This window comes from Erithacus rubecula, assembly GCF_903797595.1.
Source record: "Erithacus rubecula genome assembly, chromosome: 5".
Lineage (NCBI taxonomy): Eukaryota > Metazoa > Chordata > Aves > Passeriformes > Muscicapidae > Erithacus > Erithacus rubecula.
The window spans coordinates 53,381,140-53,401,466 of record NC_136687.1 but is presented as its reverse complement, the minus strand read 5'-3'; the positions used below and the strand labels follow the sequence as shown (position 1 = coordinate 53,401,466).

At 41.5% G+C, this 20,327-nt stretch overlaps 1 protein-coding gene across 8 annotated transcripts in view; it reads left to right on the top strand.

Moving 5' to 3' along the window:
* ADGRL3 (adhesion G protein-coupled receptor L3) overlaps positions 1 to 20,327 on the top strand; it is a 478,112-nt gene that overhangs the window by 113,225 nt on the left and 344,560 nt on the right. The window contains exon 1 of one of the 8 annotated variants that reach the window (XM_079307363.1): positions 9,395 to 9,505. The exons of 3 other annotated variants lie outside the window; for them this stretch is intronic. Coding sequence is in view for 1 of the 5 variants with exons in the window: in XM_079307367.1 (XP_079163493.1) it covers positions 9,499 to 9,505 (7 nt within the window). In the remaining 4 variants the exon portion in view is untranslated. Of the gene's footprint in view, positions 1 to 9,394; positions 9,506 to 20,327 lie in introns of those variants that run through there. 4 more of the 8 variants (XM_079307364.1, XM_079307365.1, XM_079307368.1 and 1 more) reach the window with 4 other exon arrangements.

Genomic DNA, 20,327 nt, shown 5'->3' with positions numbered 1-20,327 from the left:
CCTAGCTTTTGTTTCCCTAATCAAAAATAAAGGTATAATGGACAAGAAGAAGCAATTTCATTTAGTCCTCTCATCACAGCAGGTTTTATTATTCTCTTGAATCTCACTGCATTTTATTAAATTATACTTCTGTTTGAGTTTGCAGCTTCGTTTTTCAAGGAAGGCCCACTGCAGCCCATTTTGTAATAATATGTGTTTTCTTATAAGCTTAGTGTTCGCTAAGTGAGCTTGAAATTTCTCCCTGGCCTGCCCAATCTCTGATTCTGGTGCAGAAACCAAATCACTGCCTGCCTGTTTGCTGCCCCCTTCCCCATCCTGCAGTTTGGGAGTCTGTCCTTGCTAATGTAGGCAAAACAGAGGCAGGGCTACATCACATTGCTGGCTGATTTTCTTAACAAAACAGGCTTTGCAAAAGCTGCTTAAATTCAATTTGCATTTGTAAAATAAAACACAGCGCAGTGTGTTCCGCTGGGAGATTTTTTCATGCTATGCAGGTATATTTTCAGAAGTGGTAATCAAATATTCTGGTGCCGTACACACACGGTTTCTGGTTTAGCTGCGGTTCTTTTGTTTTGTTTGGGATGAAAGTGAATGACTGTTGTTGCTTTCCCATTGAAGAAATCCATTCACAGGACAACAGAAATGTAAGCAGCTCTGAAAGTGCTGTTTATAGACTTGAAATCCAGTTGAAAGGCAGTTTTGTCATCCTCTAAACCTTCACATGGTGGTTCCTGTGTATGGCCAAAGCCCCTTCATCTCCGAGGGAGACCTGTGCTAGCTGATGCTGAGCCCAGGCAAGTGTGAGAGAGCTACACCATCACTGGTGAGATGAAAAGACATTTTCTCTATTTGTCATTTTACTGCCTTCTCGTCAGAGCAGACCTGCTTTGTGAATAGCAAAGGTTCCAGGCATCGGGAGGAACATAGGAAAACTGCTGGGATAATTCAGCAGACTTGAAAAAAAGTCTCTGGGTCCATATAGGGTACAGCTTGATGTCTATGGTGTTGGTAAGGTATTATATAATTAAGTATAAGTCATATTTATGAATTTATTATTTTTCTGCCTGATGTTGTCTGTGTCTGCCTGTAATATTTTCCTGCTGATTGCAGGCTGAGAACTTTAATTTATCCTCAAAGAAGCCTTCTCAGGAAGAACTTGATGGCACTTCTTTTCTACAAAGGGTCTTCTTTAAACAAGACATCTTACATAATCATTTGGACTAAGAGACCCCTCATTTCCAAACCTGCAGGGTTTCTCTCTTTCCCCAGAGCACTCTGAACCCAGTGTGTAGGTAGTCACTGATCTGTGTGGGGGTGAAGGGCAGGTTTTGGAGTCTCCTAGCTGCTCATGTAGCCATGCAGGAGTGAGTGGCCTCACAGGCCATTTTCTTTCCAAAGGTCTTTAAAAAAATCTGCGATCAAGGCTTAATTTATGCATTAGACAGAGACCCCATTTGATAGTTTACAGGCAGTGTGTATGAAGCAAGTATGGCTTTCATTAAAGAGGAGACATGTATTTTAGCTCAGCTGAGGAATGGGGAAATGTGGGTCATAAAGACAATATTGTAATAGAGTCTCCCTTTTTAATACCAAACTGTGTGCTGCACTTCCGAAAAGCCTGGAGTTCCGGGGGCTGAGCTGATCAGAGCTCAGCATGCTTCTTTTTCCCCTTTGCCTTATAACCCTTGTTAACTTTTCAACTTGTCAAGTACATGGTGGTTTATGAAATTTTAAAGCTAACAGTATGCTGCGTGGGGATGTCAGCGATACGCTAGACTTTTGAGTGCATCCTGAGATGAATAAATCATGAAGTCACTGAAAGTTGCAATTAAAGAACCCAAACCTGGATGCTTGAAATATTAGACCTGGGTTCTTGTGACTTTAAACAATAATCACAGCTGGAAGAAGTCCACGCTTGAATTGTAGATCAGCAGTAGGAAAAATTAAAAAGGTATCTGTGAAATATGTGTCTCTTCCAGGGCATCAGACTGATATTTACTGACCTTAAGTGGAATTATTACTGAAGGAGATGATTCCCTTCAGCTCAAACAGGTAGATACAATCCTACCTCAATGGAGATGGAAATTGCCTGGCCTGGTTTCCTCCTGGTCCTGCTTCTTTATAAATTAAGATAATCCTTCGTTTGATGTTCAGTCGGTGACCTTCCTGTATTTTGCAGAGTCTCTGTAAAGATGCTGCAGGTTATATTAATTTTTGCTAGAATCCAGTATGGCTTTAGCTGCTACACTGTGCTGTGGGTCAGGCAAGGGTTGCATTAACATTTCATCCCATCTCCGGCTCCCCAGTTGCCTTTGAGATATTTCTGATTTTCCACAGACTTGAGATGAGCAACCAATTTCATACTTGCACGGCTTCTTATTTTAGCTTTTCCCTTAAAAAAGCCTGGAAAAAAAGAATTGTCGTTATGGCTGTGTGTTTCAAGAGGGTCTCCGTGGGAATGGTGCAGTGTCCGTCAACAGGGACACCCGGTCAGTCACGTCTGTGGCTCCACACCCATGAGTAATCTCTCTGACTTCAGCAGGATTACCCAGGTGTTTAAAATAAAACTGTGTTGTAGAGGTCTGTGGGATTATAGGACCAGGAAGATTGGTTGTGTGGCTAGTCACTGAGATTTTCTTTTATTTTCTCATTTTATGAGTTTGAAAAGTCAATAAAAAATAATGCAAAACACATGTATGATTAAGGCAGGGGCTTAGCTGCTGCTGTGCCGGGAAGTTCACAGTTAGGGTTTCTGGAGGAGCTCTCTCATGGCTTTTCTTCCTTACTATAATGTTTTCACTATAAAAATGTGTATTATGTGACCCTATATGTGGTCTGATAACAGCCCAGTTAAGGTAATTTTTGACTAGAATCAAATCTGTTTGATCAGTCTGCCTGGTTCAGGTGGATGCACTGCTTGGCCTTGGTTTCGTGTGGTTTTGTTTTTCTCTCCTCAGTTGTTTCTTGGTATCACCCTTATTGCTGTGGTTTCCAAATAGCTTCCAGCAGTGCACATCTGTACATGCTCTTTCATCTGCTCCCCAGGGAAAGACAGCTGTGGAGTGGAGTGTTTTGGTTGTGAAGGTTTACATAACCATGCACATGCTTATGTGGGTAATGTATATGTATGTGCTCTGCTAGAAAAGGGAAGTAAGTGCAGAATTACCCTTACACCCCAGGCCAAGAGTTTGTCCACCCTGAGCAGCTGCCCCTGCCCTGTCTGTGAGCAAACCTGACCCAACTGCAAATTTACACACCCCACCACTCTGACCTGGGCCATCTCTATGGCCGTAAGGGCATTGAGGGCTCTGTAGTAACAGCAAAGTATACACAGAGCTTGACTAGAACATTTTAAATTTTTTTTAGCAGGCTGAAAAAGGTTAAAAATCACCATGTGACCTGTGTGTATATAGAGTCCTAAATGTATTCACCCTGAAGTCCTCCCTCCTTCCAGGTTGTCCTCTGTTTCTGATGCATTTGTGCTGCTGTGAATGTCCTGCCACCATTCCTCCCCTTCACAGACTAACAGGGTCCATTTGTAAGAGTTTGTATGGGAAACATTAATATGGCGAAAAGGTAGTTGGAAACAAAACCACTAAGTATATGGATTTCATCTTAATTTCTGAAAATTGATTTTAGATTTTATTTTCCCTCCTGTGAAACGTTTTTAAAATTATAGCAGTATTAACCTGCTAGCAGAACGTACTTATTTCAGTGAAAATGGTATTTTTCTCAGGGCTGGAAGCTTATGCAGCTGCAGGATAATGTAGAACTCACATGTCTAATTTTTGATTTAAAAAAGAAAAGCTGTGGAAACCTATTGTTAAGATTTGAGGATACTGGTGACATGAGATGTATGTATGTCTTAAATGGATGTCAGCTGGAAACAAAGAAGAAACTTGTTTTTTATTGTTTCCTGTCAACAGTGCAGTGGTGAACATAAAATCCATGGTAGGGATGTAGGAATGTTCTTTTTCACACACAGCATGTGTAGGAGAGGGAGTGGAGGGTCTAGATTCCCATCTCTACTTCCATGGTGTTTTACTTCTGTTAATAGTGTGCCTGAGCTGGTTTCACTGAGATGTTCCTTAAAATGAAATAATTTGAGCATGCAGTCATTCTGTCCCTGTCTACCCCTCCCCTCCCTGGCTCTTCAGTAATTGCATCCTGGTTCACATTAATTCAGCATGCTAATTGTTAGAGTTAAGAAATAAGAGGCTTGCCAAGATGCAGAAGAATTAAAGTGATTGCCCTTTTGTCTGCAGAAACAGTGGAAGCTAATAATTATTACTCTTATATTTTTGTTGTGAAAACTTCTCTCTCCCTCTCTCAGTTTCCCAGACCTGTGTTTTTCCTGTGACAAAAAGCGATCTGATTTGATGTACATAGGCAGAACTTCAGAATCCATCACTCACAGCCACAGCCTTCCCAGCCTACTGTATATTAATAAGCAGATGTGTCATCCTGGCAGACTCCTCAATAATAGATCTTTTTAAGAACTGCTTTTCCTCTATGTAGTTCAGGTACTCCAGAACTAGAATTTAAGCACTGCTTTCATTTTATATAGAGATATCAGGAGATACTCAGCTTAATGTAGAGTTGTATATTTGCATTTGCAGAACATTTTGTCTTCCTTTATTCTCTTTGCAGACACAAGGCTTGGAATGCCAAATAGCTCATCAAGATATACAGTGTGCAGAGAGAAAATAATGTCTAACTGTCTGTTCTTTTTTTTCCTTTCCCTAAATTACTTCCTTACATTTCTTTCAAAGGAGCCTGAGGGAGTTTTCCTCTCCCTGGGATGCTTGCTCCCTGAGGATGTGGGGATGCTGTCCTTGCTGAGGCAGCACTTTGTTCTCCCGGGCTCCCTCCTGCAAACAGGCCTGTGACTTTGCTTTGCTGTCCTGCAAACTCCTTGTCAAGTGGTTTCTTCTGTCCATGCTGGTCAGAAAACTGTGGATTTTGATGAAAGCCAGAAACCTCACTGTTTTCTATTAATTTGGGCTCCTCCTGCCTTCTGCAGAAAATAAACAGGGCAGGAGGTGAGCCAGCTGGGAGAGAGCAGGGATATAAAACTGTGTTGGAGGAGAGCTGCTGGGAATGCCAACCAGCTCTCCTCAAGTCTTTCCCATGGATTCTGAATGATTTTAAGGGGAATCAGGCTTTCTAGGACTCTTGCAAGACTGCTGTGTAGAGATAGCCAGGAGCAAATTGAAGTAACACATAAGGCACATGCTGACGACCACAAAGGTGCTGTAAAACAAACAGCAGGGCATGTTATTGTTATTATTCAAATGTTATCCAGTTCCTGTAACATCTGGGAAGGCCAGACATGGATCAGAACCAGATGTGCTCTGTGCTTTATGGCTGCAGAGCAGAGAGGGACACTGCCCCAGAGCCCCCTTACTGTAAGGTGTCATAGATGGGGTGTAGGGAGGCTGTGGGCCAGTGATCTACATCAGTGATCTACAGCCTCAGCATGCCAGAAAGCAGAGTCTGTTCAAAAATTCACCAAATAAATGCAAGTGGAGATGCATGTATTGATTTTAGTGGCACTCACAAGGCCAGGAGTGGTTTTTGACCCTCTAAAAACGGGCGTGGAGCCTGTCTTTGGCATTGCATCAAGGGGAAGGGTTTAGGGAAGGACCAGAGAGAGTTTTCCAGCAGTGAGTGTGTCTCTTCTCTGCATGCCAGTGTAAGAGAAAACATGTTTGGTTTGTTTTCAAATATACAGGTCCAGGGGAAAAGGTACCATGGCAGAGTTGATGTACTTGGTAGCAGTAGAGGTGATGTTCAAGTTGGAGGTAAGCCATGAAAAAGCCCTGGAGGTAAAAGCACAGTGTTTATTCTGGATGTGTGAAACAGAGGTAACCACAAAAGAAAAACATGGAAGTGGGCTGTGGTCAAAGCAGCAAGGTGCAGAAAGGATCTTCATGGCAGCGTTTTGAAAGAAAACAAATGTGTCAGGATGATTTTCTGCAAGGCTGCAGGAGAGGATTTTACAGTAACCAAAACGTGAGTCCTTGGAAAGGAAGGGATAAAACATTCTGTGGAGCTGTGAGCTCCCTAACAAACCCCTTCTTGGGTACAGCAAGGAAAAGGTGTGTGTGTAAAGCACAGCCTTAGGAATCCAGGCGCACCCTGGCTTTGGTGAGCTTAAATAACCTGATGGGACCACGCTTAAAGCAGAGCATAAGCAGGATCACAGTGAGGAGGTCAGCAGTGTCCCTGGGGAGTGGAAGGGGGAAGATAAAATGGGAGCAGGAAGAAGCAGGGAGGGGAAGAAAATGTCACCTTGGCTGCTTCTTGCATACTGATAAATGTCTTTGTAATAAAACCTTCCTGGAAGGGAGGGAGAGCTGCATAGCCAGGCTTCCCAGCACAGAACATCAACTTGGAGCTGCAGGGAACCTGGTTTTCTGAGTTGGGTTATGGCCCTCAAGCTGATTTTAACATGAGACTTTGTGTGTGTCATAGTTCCTATTCTGTTTCATCCTGGTGTTTTTGTTTTCTGATAAACATTAGCTTTTAATTGTTTTTACTTGCTTCTACTAATTAATTACTTATCCACTTTGAAGTTGTGTCCAACAGCTGAATTTTACCTGGCTTTCCCTAGGCAGCAGTTTGATTGGCACCTCTTCTTCTGTCCAGCTGCCAATGTCCACAAATCATTAAAAAACCCAATTTGTCTTTCTGTCCTTCTTTCAAATATGACTGAAAAGAGCCCTCAGATTCAGAGGCACAGGAGAGAGAGAGAGTGAAGGCAATTGAAGGAGACCCAAAAAAGAGTGGATGCATTGCTCTCACTTCCTTTGGAAACATGCAAAAAAAAGGTAACACTCCAAAATCTGTTGGAGCTAGAGAAAAAGTGCTTTTTATTTTAAATAAGCTTCACGGTTGCTGTGGGGTAAGCTGGTTTTTGTGGGTTTTCTTTTGGGATGGTTGTTCCCCCCCCCCCACCTCCCCTCCAGATTTGATTTTAAATCTGGTGAAACTTCTGCTGAACCTTCAAGGCAATTAATTTGATTATTCAGCCATTATATTTATAATTTGCTGGATTTTAAAGCCAGAGGAGTGCTGGCTGCCTTCTGGAACTCAAAGGAAACTCACTTGCAGTTGCAAGGGAGGCGTGCGAAGCACCTGGCTTGGTGCAGAGCTCTGGTGGTGGAAAGGCTCCTTAAAAATTCCTAATTGATTCTAAAAATTAAGCCATTATGTAAATGTTTGTAATTCTGAGCTGCTCTGAGAAGCTTCATTAGTAGGAATACAAGAGCAGGAATTAATTTTATTTATGTGTAATGAAGAGTGGGTGGGTCCTGAGGAAAGGCTGCAAAGAGAAGGAGGGAAGTGATGCTTGTTCCCCTTTCTCCTGCTCTGTTCATGAAGAGAATCCCCCCATTCCACAGGGATTTGCTTCCTATTTGTTTTTATTTTACAGGGGGGATATCTGTGAATATATGGCATGAGATTACAGTTTTATTGTCTGCCGTGAATCCCTTGTAAGGGTAGGACAATATGGAAATGTGCAGCCAGTGTTGCATTACAGGGATGCATTATGGGTCTCTGTCTCCACCAGTAATGACCAATTAATGACCACTGAGATAAGCAAATGAGAAGTCAGGGCTACTCAGAGCTTTAACTCATCATTTCCTGACCACCTATGGACAAAGAGGCCAATATTAGTATAGTTTTATTTAATGAGTATTTCAGATGAGTATGGGACTCACCTCATGGTCTGGCAGGGGGGCTGCCTGGACATTTTGCTTCCAGCCTGTGAGACACCTTTATGAAATCACATTACTAGAAGAAAATCCCAGATCTATGTAGTGAGTGGCTGGAAGAAGTTTGTTCAGTTGCAGCTGGGATAAGCTGGTAGGATTTCCAGGAGGACTTGGCACAAGCTTTGATGTTGATGCACTTCAGGTCAAGGGAAGTGAAATTTCAGGTGTATTTCTTCTTGTGCCAAATTTGCTGTGCAAAATGAGCCACATAACATCATGTATGCACTCTCACAGAGTGGAGTTCACCACTGTAGCCCTCCAGGGGTTTTACTGGGCCAACTCAGGGAGGAAAACAGAGAAATAGTCAAGGTGGTGACAAAAGAGGTGTACCCATTTGTCTGCTGGACATCAGATTCACCAGTAGTGAAAAAATAATACAAGTATAGTGAAGTAAGAAGTGCTCATTCATTTAAATATTTAAGCTGAGAAACAGGGACTTAAAGTAAAATCTTGGCTCCACTTGAAGGTGGGGTACTTCATCATTTATGTGTCTGTAAACATATGTTGTACTCCCTATGTTTAGTTTTAGTGGTTTCACTGGGCACCTGGTCTTGTGTCAAAGCTGAATGTTTAATGACTGGTACTAATAAAAGTTATTGACCAATCAGGATGGCAGAGAAAGCTTGGAATGAGCAAAGGAGGCAGAGAAATCTCAAAAGAGTGAATACAGCTGGGTGGGATTGGACAAGCAATGCCATTAGCAGTGAGGACAGAAGGGTGGAGATCTCCACATACAATGCCACTAAAACCAGTTACCTTGTCCAATGGTAAGAAATGCCCCAACCAGTACTTGTGGGTGGGACCTTCAGCAACAAAAACACAAGTGAGGGGGAATCTGCAGCACCTGAGAATGCTCTTCTGGCTGCTGGGACTGGACTGTTGACAGCTCAGATACAGAAGTTGTACTACCAGGCATGTATCCTGACCTGCTGCTGTTTTACTTCTATTGACAGCAATGTTTGCTGCCACTGGGATCCTTCTTCAGCATCCTCAAGCAGAATGTGTCCTTTGTTTTGAAAAACAAAACCCAATCCTGCTTTTATTGCTTCATCTTGCACAGCCTCACACAATTTGACAGTGTGATCCCTCCAGGTTTTATAATATGGGCTCCCTTTGCCTGGGCTTAGGGGGAGACTGGTGCTATTAATGAGCTCTTCTGTGTGGCTGCTGTCTGAGGGGTAGGAGAGAATAGGGGAATTGCCCAGGCATCAGATAGGAATATTTTGTAATAACAGAAAAGAACAGACAGGGGAGCCCTTGCAAATACATTTAGGAGAGGCTGTGGAGGTGATACAGATGCAGGTTATCTGTGGTTTTGGGAGGGGAGGACAATTAGGTGTTTCCGTGCATGCCCCTCACTGCTGCTTTCATTCCTGCATCCTGGGTCTCCAGGCACCCCTCGAACCCACACAGCACATAGATCCTCAAAAAAAGAAAGAAAATGACAGTGACCAAGAAGTTGTTTTGCTTCAGGGAAACAGTGGGGAAGTTTCACTACTGACCAGTGGTGAATTTGGGCTCCCAACTGTGCCTTGTTAGTCGGGAATGAGCATTATGGCTCTCAGCTGTGGCCTCAGCTGTGCCTGGGGAGGAGGTATTTAGCTCTTCTCCTTTCTTAGGTGCCTCCATGTTTGCAAGTGCTGGAGGGGATTGTGTTTTGCTGCAGCTTGTTGGAGTGCTCCTGCTTGGTCACATCGAGAGAAGGCTGCAGGAGGTGATGGTAGGTGAGTCAGGGGTTTAGTGATTGATAATTCTTATCAGCAGAAAGAGGAATGGGCTTTTTTGGGGCTGGTTTTGTGAAGTCTTAAAGGCTTTCTCAATCAACAGAAATGGGATTTAGGTCAAATGAAACTCCTATCTTTGCAGTAAGGCACTGAGTCTGTGTTCACTGGCTGCATCTCTTGAGTGGCGTGCAGTGGTTCTTCTGATCCTCTCCACTCCTGCATCCTGTTACTGCTCCTTCTTTTGCCTAAAACACAAGTCATGCCTTACACAACGGCTTAATGTTTGTCTTAGTCTTCAACCCAAAATGAGCCTATGCTCAGACCTAAAATGCTTTTAAATGTGGATTAGTAGCTCTTAAAATGAGTGTTCCTGGTGGTGGCAACATTTCTCAGCCAGAAGTGAAAGATGAAGCCTGTGTTGTTTGAAGCCTTGTATTACTGCACTTTGAAAGGGTTTATGGTGTTGTGGTTGCTGGGGGAAAAGCAGAGGCAGGACACAAACAGGCAGCAGGGAGCTCCCTGTGTCTCTGGAGCCCTGCCTTCATTATTATGCAGTGCAAGTGGCTGTTGGCACAAGAACAAATTCCACTGTAAATTACGTGTGATTTACATGAGAAGCTCATTAATTCTCTAACACCGGGTTTAGATGGTTTCATTTGTAAAGGGTGTCATTTTAAACACGGCTCAAACATATTTCCTTCTATCTGCTGACTCAGAGTGTGTGCTGGGAGGTGATAAACAATGAAGTGTGTATGTGTTCATAAATGCATGCACACAGACACTCATTAGAAAATGGAATCAATTAGAAGGTGTGCTTTGTGTTTAGCAGTGCTGCCTGTGATACACAGTTTGGCCTATTTTATGATTTTGCCTGTGTATTGTGGACCTTGCAGCATTTCTTTGTTTCGCATTTATTGGTGCAGAGGTAAGCCTTTTAATTTTGAGTTTTAGTATTAAACTTGTATCCTAATGCTTATTCTGTGCTGTTGTGGCCCTCATTTATAGGGCTTCCCCTTTCTGGACAAGCCTCTGCCCTGGCTTTGGGAGCAGCAAGACTCAGCATGGATGAGCAGTACAGTTCTGTGGCATAAGCAATAAGCAGGGTGTCTTTTTTTCTTTTTTGTTGTATATTCCTGTTTTTTTCTCAGCTCTACCATAACTCAGAAGTTTGGCAAAAATCATAGGAGAGAAAAAAAAAATCCCTCAGTGGAAATACTTTTTTACTAGGGGCTTTGCCTCTTGCTCCAGGACAGACAGAGCTAAAAGGCACACCAGAAGTGTCTGTGGTTGCAGCTCATATGTTGAGGCAATGTAGTCCATAGTTTCATTTAATGTTGCTTTTGCATTAAGCAGCATGACCTTCTGCATTAGCTGAAAGAATTATATGCTCATTTTCAGATTGCACTTATTGTTTTAATTCAGCATCTGGAGCTATGTGTTCCCTGATATAGGACTGATGTCGAAATTTGGATGATGGTGTAAGTGTTTTATCATACGTTCATGTGCTGTTCGGGTTTAAGTTGCAGCTTATAATTATTTTAAATGGGCAGTTGCTCTTTAGAAAATCTTAAGCTTGACGCAAACAATAAATGCAGGACAAGCTGCCAGACTCACCTTTGAAGTCTCTCTGGCCTAAGGAAACTGTTCCTTGACATCTCATTACTTTCCTTCTCTTATTAGAAACAAATGTGGATTTCCTACACGTAGATTAAATATGGCCTGAATTAAGTAGGCTGAGTTAAGCAGCAGCAAAAGAGGAGAAATTATGCCATGCTCCGCTGCGGTTTTGTTTATCAGGACATAAGTCTGAATTTATTATTTTTTATGACTTGTAAGTTAGTGCAAGGAAAGAAAAAGGAGCAGTCATTTTTTTCCTACAACAATCAATCTACTGTTTCATATGCATTTAAACCATTTTGCCACAGGGAAAAGAAAAACATGCCCGTCTTAAGTAACCTAAACATCCACGGTGGTTGTTTTTCTGCACGTAGCAAGGCTTTCCTTGCTCAGGGAGAATTTTTTTTCTGTTATGTGGAGAAAGTGATTTTGACTCACAAGGTATGGGAAAATGTAGGCAGGGCTTCAGTGGAGGAGGAGGGAAATCCTGTAGCTCTTGTGCTTGTAAAGAGCACGTATCAGACCTTCCCTGACCTTTTTTTTTTTTTTGGGCCCCAAGCTGAAGTTTTATGTCATGACCTGTCTGCTCTGCTTGCTGGGAGTGGGTAAATGTGTTTTTCAAAATAAGAATAGTGACTTTTTTTTATTTTTCTCTCCACCAGAACTACTTGGATTCAAGCTCCTTGTCTAATTTATTAGAGACAAAACTGGGGGTGGGAGGGGAACCAAACCAAGAAACGTGCTATTTTCATTTGTCTTCAACCACTTCTCACAGAACAACATTTTGTTTAATGTTACAGGAGTTGTGAAAGTGGTGACTGTGCTTTGCCCCTCTCCCCACACTGGCTCCGTCTTGAACTGGAGATGTGTTGGGAAGGAGGTGGGATAAGATAGTCATGGCTATGGGTTACAGAAATCCTGTACCCAAAGCCAGCAGAATGGGCCACTCTTCACTGTGTTTATATATAAACCCACTGACTGTAAACCCTGTGTTGGCTTGATTTTTTTTTTATTTTTTTTTTTCCTGTAGTGCTTTTCTTTTGAAATTCCAGTGCTTCTGCAGCATAGGATAGGTTCTTCCTAGCTTGGTGTTGCTTTAGCTTGGCTCAACTTTAGGTCTGGAAAAGCATTTTGAAACCCATTTCATGGGTATTTTTTCTGAGGGAACAAGTTTAGGTCAGTTCTGTTTGAACTGTCCTAAAATATTTTACCCTCAGAGGGCATTTGTGATTTCAGCCAGCTGTTCCCTCACAGAATGAGAAAGAGGCCTGTGCCTGGTGTAAATCTGTGCAAGTAATATTGGAAAAAAATATAGGAACAGTGCCAGATGACACCAGCTGTTAATGGCAGTCATTAAGCATCATGTTCTAACATAATGTTATTTTCCAGTGTAGACAAGCCCTCAATGAACTCTCCCTTTCCTTTCTCCAAAACCCATCATGCAATGTACTGCCTTTAGGGGAATATTTTAATTATTTATAAATTTTCATAAAAAGTTTTTTTCTTTTTAGTTCAAAATGTAAGCAGAGCACCCAGTGCTTATTTATCTGTGAGGTTGAAGGTGAGAGCCTCTTGGTATTCAAGAGTTTCCATCTTGAAAAATATAAAGCTGTAGGTAGGCAAGATGGACAAAAGGTGGGAGAAAAGAATTATCCTATTTGACAGGTCTGCTGAGGCAGAAAGGGAGAACAAAGAGTCCCTAGTTTTATAGATCTACAAGTCTACAGTGTAATCCCATTTGGAGAAACACAGTGGAATAGAGGAGTGAAACTTATCTTATTTCTCTAAGGGAAAGCTCCAAGAACATTTTTTAGCTTATGTTCCTGGTACATTAGAGGCCAGGCCAAGTATTTCCAAAAATGAGATGGCACTACTCTGTGTATGTGTATATATTCATACACGCACACACACACATATATATATGTTTAATAAAGAAAGTTTAATCACATATGTTCTATATGAGAATGCTTGGGTTTGGTTTCTGCATGGTGCTGTTCATACCAAACATGTATATAGGTCATTTTGGTTCCAACCAAAGCACTGAAGAAAATCAGTAGTTAATGCTATGCAAAGTGGAATAAGGCAAACATGTCACCTGTAATATGACAAGGTATTAACTTCTTAAGTCAGAGAAATTTAGCTGGACAGTCTGGAGTTTTAATCTGACTCCTGATTGCTGTGTCAAATAAATTTCAGTTAAGCGAGGCAAATGTTTATAATTAATTTCAAAGTGGCTTAATTTTTGCACATTAAGCAAATTGGTATCTTGTTTTAGACTCTGAAGCAGGGAGGCAACTCAGCATGAGTCTTTGTGTGATTTATTTAACAAGAGACCAGCTTAGGGACTCTGAAATCATGCTTGGAGTTGAGCTGGTGCCCAGCATTCACACACTGTGGCATTATCTCTTTCAAATGGCAGCTTCATGGTGAGGCAAACTCTGAAGTTCTAAGCCTCAGAAATTCACAAATGAAACTCAAAGTTTATGAGCCTGTCTCTTTTCTTTTTGTGGTGGTTTGGTGCTGTCATAACTCTAATGACATCAGGCACTTAAGGAGTGACACTGCTGCAATAAAGACCTGGAGACTAATGGTGTTTGCAGTGCCATTTCTCATCCAGCCTTTGTCTGCTGCTAAAAGCTCCCTGTTTGATTCTGCTCCCCCTTTTCACAGTTGAACACATCAGTTGACCAGCAGCAGTTTCTGCCTTTCATGCCCAGGATCCCAAACAGGGCCAAGCCTAGGTCAGCTCAGTTTGTGAGGTTGGACAAAATCCAGTTTATGGCTGTGGGCGGGGGGTCTAACAGTGGTAATGTTAATTCACAAAATGAATGATCAGTTGCTTTAAAGGGCAGGGGAAACAATGCAGGACAGACACTGCTGTCCATTTGGTGGAGCTGTGTGCAGTTCTGTGTAGCTTGTTCCTTGTTTTATCTTCATTTGTCTTCACTGAACTGTGACCACTGGAGGTGCCACCTTCTTGCTGGACCCTCTCCTGCAGTTCCTGTCTGGTCTGCCCACACAGAACAGATTAATGTTTTATTTCTGAGTTAATGTGTATCTTTAATATTGCTTCTCTTAGGGGCTTTCCCAGTGAATTATACAGAACCTGTGTTTGTCTTTAAAGCCTGGTCCCCCTGAAGTTGAGAGAATGATTATGGAGGAAACATGCTAGCTCTTAAAATGCTACAAGTAGTGTTTCATCTATCCCTCCCCTCTTCGCAAGCTTTAAAATCTTTAAGAATCCCTAAATAGGCACTTTTTAAATCAAAGCATTAAGAAGCAAAAGTGTGGTGCAGAATTATGAGCCAGATGTTGATCCTGGTAACTCAGGTATGCCATTCCCTCACACCCACTCAGCTTTCCTTGTGGCATTTCCCTAGAGAGGACCCTGGGGCTGGATGCAAGCTGGGATCAATCCCCAGCCCGTGGCATCTGTTTGCTGAGGGTTGGAGCTGCTTGTTGAGCTGAAGTCGTGTGAACTGAGAAACTGAGACAACATGATGTTGGGAGTGAGCCTGGATCTTAGGAACACATTGCTTAAGTGACCAGAAACTAAGCTGCTGTCTGTGTGCCAAACCAAAGTTAAAAGCCATGTGGGTTTCAGAACTTTATTTTTTTAAGAAAACACTTGTTAAAGAATAAGCTGCACTCAGTGATTGATTGCTTGTTGCTCTTGCCCAGCTATTTGTACTCTCAGCTTTGACTTATGTCATACACCTGAGGCCTTGCGTTATAGGGAGCACGGTATGCACAGCAGAGAGTGGAAATTTTGGCCAAAATATTGATGTCTTGAAGTGTTCAATTGAGGGATATTTCTGGAGGAAGTAGTGCTGCTGTGCTTTACTGGATCAGACTAAAAGGTAGGAGGGATTTTTCCCAAGTTTTGTTTGGGACTCTGTCTGGGGTAGCTTTGAATGTTGCATTAAGCATTTTAGTTCTCAGCTGCAGGTAGGTGTTGTTCCATGTCTGTAGCTTGTACAGAAAAAAATAATGAAATGAAGGAAAAAATTATTTTGATTTTTTTTTTTTTACTTGATAAGTGGTAGAGTACAAAAGGGGAAGGGTTTCCATGTGGAGCAGAGGAGGAAGATGCTGGGTGTGGAAGAAGGCTGTGCTTTCCATTTTTATATTTCCAACTTACTTCCTGTGCAAGGAAAGAGAGAGGATGGTGGGGGCAGGCATAATTCTAGGACATCTGGCCCCAGTGAAGCTCTTGCTGGTGATTAGGTCCATCTTGAGATCAGCCTTTCTAGCCAACACATAATTACTGGGGTTTTGTTCCTACTTTGAATGGTTAACATATGATACGTCTTTACATTGTTTTTCTTGCAGCTCATTTTTCCCCTCTCATGTGATTTGCAGGATTTGCACACTTGCTTTGTGTTGATGGTGCCTCTCCTGACAGTTCTTTGGATGGAAAGGTTAAGGCAGCTCATGGGCTCATCAAGACAGGAGTATTGTACTTGAGCCTGGCATTAGTCATGCTTAGCTGCTCGCATACTAATTTGGCATGAAATCATGACTTATTTTTTTTTAACTTGATGCCACCATTTTAGGCAACTCTACTTGTGCAACTTGCAGTCAGGCTGATGAACCAGTGAAAAATGATGGCACTGCACAGCTTCTCTTTTCCACATATGCCCATTCTCCAAATGTGGTAGGAGGACTGAAAAATACAGCCAAGTGAACAGAAAATGCAAATTGGCTTCATATTGTTACTGGAGCAAGCAGCTTTCTATAGGAGGAAATCTGAAAAATTTAGAATATGCTCCTAAACTTTGCATGAGAAGTTCTGCATCTCTTCACAAGAAGTGAAGGTAGTACTCTCCTGGCAAAGGTGATTGTGAAGTGTTACGTTGCAGTTGGATTTCTCTTGGATTGAAAAGGTAATAATTGTTATGACACTTGTTTTCTCCTTTTGTCTTTGGAAGGTGATCTGGCAGTGCAGAGGGTAGCATCAGAACTAATGGAGGTTTTAGCTCAAGCCTTCTTCAAGGAGAAAGTTTTTCACCTTTGTAGGGAAGTGGGATCTTTGGCTTTGTCACCTGCAGCTGTCTAGGTACTGTCTCATACCTAAGGGTTGCTGGATTGTTTTTTCTTGTAGTTGTATTCTTCTGTCATGAGTGTGGTTCTCGATGTGAATTTGGTGGAGCTGCAACAGTGAGCAAACATTCAGGGCATTTCCTGGCCAGCATTTTGATGAAAGAAGTGAGCAGGACTGTATTTATAGCCCTTTGCTATTTTTGTGAGCATAATAGAAGGTTTCTTTCTTTTTATTTTTTTATTTTTGCCTTTGCTGCTTGTTAGGCTAAGGAGCCCGATCGAGTATAAAGAAAAAAAAGAAAATCACTTCTCAGCTGTAGCAACAGATTTTGATAAGTTAAACCATGGACCTCAGTTATCAATTTATGTGGTTTTCTTCATTGTTTCTCTTTTTTACCCTTTCCAGAGCTCAACCTTTTATGCACATGACTATGATACCCATAGTCAGTTTATGGTATCCAGAAGAACAGCATGTTACTTACAAGGGCTTTTTAAAAATAAGATTAGTTAAAGATATAAGTACAGCAAATAACACAGTCTCATTTATGACCATCTTGGGATATTCCATCCCCTTCTCAGCTTTTACACAGTGACAGATGGAAGAAAATATCTTTCCAGTTTTAAGAGTTAGTTACAACTGTGCACAAGGACAGGCACCACGTGGACCACAGTGGGAAGTAGTTTTGATTTCTTAAATGTGGACTGTGTTCCAGTCAGCTTCAGAAGAGAGACCCCCCTGATTGATATTTTTAATGAGCTAGGAGAGTGTGTTAAGCTGCCTGCCTATCTACCTACAAACCCTGAGGGTAGAGAGCTAAATCACTGTGAAGCATTAGAAGTAGAAGAGGTTATCTAACTAGGCATTTTCTCTGGTGTAAATGGTATGCACACTTCTGCCTATCACTTTTTTCTTTTTAATTTCTCTATTTTCTTATAAAGCAGCATGAATGACTATGCTTCCATCAGCAGCCTTGATTAACTCTTGTCTAGCTGACAGCCTAAAAACAGTGTAGCAGGCACAATTTCCTTGCTAGTTTGAGCCACTGAAACAAATTCAGTCTCCTTTATGTTTTCTCTACCCTAAAGATATTGAAAGGGGAGCATATGTGGAGGAATTGGTGTTTGTGTGCATGGGGATGTGTTTGTATGTGTGCATTTGTTGTATGGACCAGTGAATGCCTGGATTGACCTGGAACCTGAAAGGATACCTGTGAATATGGTACTTTATAGTGAAAATAAATAGAAAGCCTTTGGTAGCAGAACTTAATGGAATTAAGGAAAATATTGGATTCTGGGTGCTGTTTCAAAGGCGTTTTCATCAGAATGGAAGTGGCATAATCAATATGTAGCTCTTTGCCTGTTAACTCTTCAGATTTAGCTGAAATCACATTAAATGGAATAGATTTTATTTGTGGCTTGGGCAGTAGGGTTATATTTAACTGAACTCTCTGGAAGTCAGCTATTTGGGAGCTGCCAGCTCTTCACAAAGTGATGCTGTCTGTAGCTGTACCCAGACAAATCATGATATCATTGTTTTGTCATTACTGATGCAGGTCCTGCTTTATAAACACCAACTAAACATGAAAAGTTTTGGTGGTGTGTGTCCTGTTTGCTCTTCTTAATTTGGCCATTGATTTCTTTCCTCCTCTGGTCCCAGGTGAGCTTTGTTATGCCTTTCCTATTCCAAGGCATCTTTGCCAGAAACAAATCTCCCTGCCATTGATTTGAAAACCTCTGCTGCAAGCAAAATTGTGGGCCAGAGTTTTGGGAAGATAAAGGTCTGGGCTGAATTTGCAGCTCTGTAACCATGAGAGGTGTTAGCAGGAATAGTTATATTTACCACTCCTGAAAATGACATGTATTGGTTTTAAGTTCAATATTCACACAGTCAATCTGTAATAAAATCTACAGGTGGGAAGACAACAATAATTATTTCTATTAACTACCAAAAAAACCTATTAATAGATTCATTTGAAGAGCCTTAGAAGCCAGTATTTCCAATTGCAAAACACTGTAAGAAATTATTTTTGTGTCTTGCAAAGAAACCACCATACCACACAGACAGAATCCAAATGAAAAACTGTCTTGTGTTCTGAAGATGCTGTCATGAGAAAGGCCTCCTATGTAGCATCTGTTCACACTTCCCACATATTGTGTAAATATATCCACTTCAAGTATTTAATCTTCCCAGAAGTTATGCTTGCCTTTCTTCTCCAAACAAGAAAGCTGGAATCCTCTCTCTCTTTACAAAACCCACCTGTAGCTTGGCAAGCTACCAGATTAAGGTTGTTTGGGTTGGGTTAGGTTGTTTTTTTTTTCCTTTTTTTTTTTTTGATAATGCTCCAATTTTAAATTTTGCATAAAAGCTGTAAATGTTTCTTGAGTTATGACTGATCTCATTTCCCCCTTTCCCCCATTCCCTAGGAACATTCCTAATAAGTTACTCAATCTCTCTTCTGAACAGGGAGAATTTCAGCCATAAATAAGGCAACACTTGAAATCGTAAATAATGTTTGGACAGCTTGTGCTGAGGGCTTCCCAAAGGGAAGGAATTATTTTGTCGTGGCAGTGTGTTGTGGGGCTGTCTGGTGTCATGCTTTGGAGGCTGTTCCTTGTGCAGAGTGCCTCTGAGTATCTGGAACTCCTGAAAAATTGGCTTGTGGGATAGCAAAGCAAATCACACTGATGAGAAGAAGAAAGGGGGAGAACTGAAGCCACCAAATACTAACTGATGCTAAGAAATTCCATGCTAAGGCTGAAACTGCAGCTTTATCTCATGACTTGGTGGGGGAAAAAAAAGGCAGGAACATATGTCAATGACAGATTGCCAACCTTAGCATTTAATTCCGGGCATTTTGTGGGTTTATAGGATTTGCTGACAAAAAGATGAGGGGGAAGGGTTGGATGGGATGTAATTTCCTGAGTGTTTTTCTTGAAGGGAAAAAAAAAAACAACCTCAACCCATCTTCTTTTATTTGAATATATTGGAAACAGCCTGAACAATCGTAGTTTTTCATCAGAGTAAATACCTTTGAGTTATGACACTTTTTCTCCTTTAAAAGCAGTTTCCAAAGCATTGGAGAGGTATGCATAATTAAATGCTTTCCTTATTTGAACTTCATTGGGAGGCAGTCTCTCTTTCTTCATTTGACACCTCTGTGCTGTGCAGACTCGTGGTCTGTTGAAATGTGCGTGTTCACAAAGATGTGAAGAGCCCCAGTCTGCCTGTTCCACAAAGATGTGTAATGAGCAATGTTTTGAACACTTCTGAGAAGCAAGGCAGTGAGGATATTACCAACTGTGCCCTGTATTGCACCAAGTGTCTCTCTAATAGCCACAGTGTATAAAAGTTCTGTGTGCTCTTTTGCTTTGGCTTCTTGTGTCTAAATCTCCATCTACCCATGAAATATCCTTGATCTGAAAGCCTCTAACCTGCTGTTGGCATGGGCCCCTGACAGGGAACCATTTTAAGTCCTGCTGAACTTTTGGGAGTTTCATTTGGATGCTTTGAATAAGATCTACTGAATGGACAAGCTGCAGGAAGTTATTAAAACTTTGCAGGAAAACCATGAAGCAGTTGGAATATAAATTATTTCTTTTTAATTTTTTTGCATTGTTTTTCCTCTCCAGACCAATTCCTGGAGGAAGGAGGTGGGGATTAGAGGGCTTTTTTTTTTTTTTTTTTTTTTTTTTTTTTCCCCTTTGAAAGTATGACCTGTTTGTCTCTTGATCAAGAGATAGCTTGGGAAAAGGAGAATGCTGTGCTGATGAAGGGCTTGAAGCATTTTCAGAAAAGGCTCTTGGCTATGTTAAAAGTCTTTTAATATTCACAAAGGCCCTGTTTAAGTGTACATCAATCTGCTGCTGTTTTTCTCATTGAGCAGGAGTACATGGAGATTTCTTTCAGGGTTGGGTGCCAGTTTGGAAAGTGCTGGGTTGCAATTTTTTCCCTTTTTCAATCAGCATCTGAGGAGAAGTCAAAGGCCTTATCTTCTGGCTCTGGATTCTCTGAGTATATACTTCAGTGAGCTTGAGGTTCTCTGGCATTACAGAAGGAATATATGTAATAGTTTTCCTTTTTTTTTTTCCTGTTGCTGATGTAAGTTTTTGCAGATTAGCAAAACTCTGCTCTGATTATGATGAGATCTTCCTAACCTGAGCA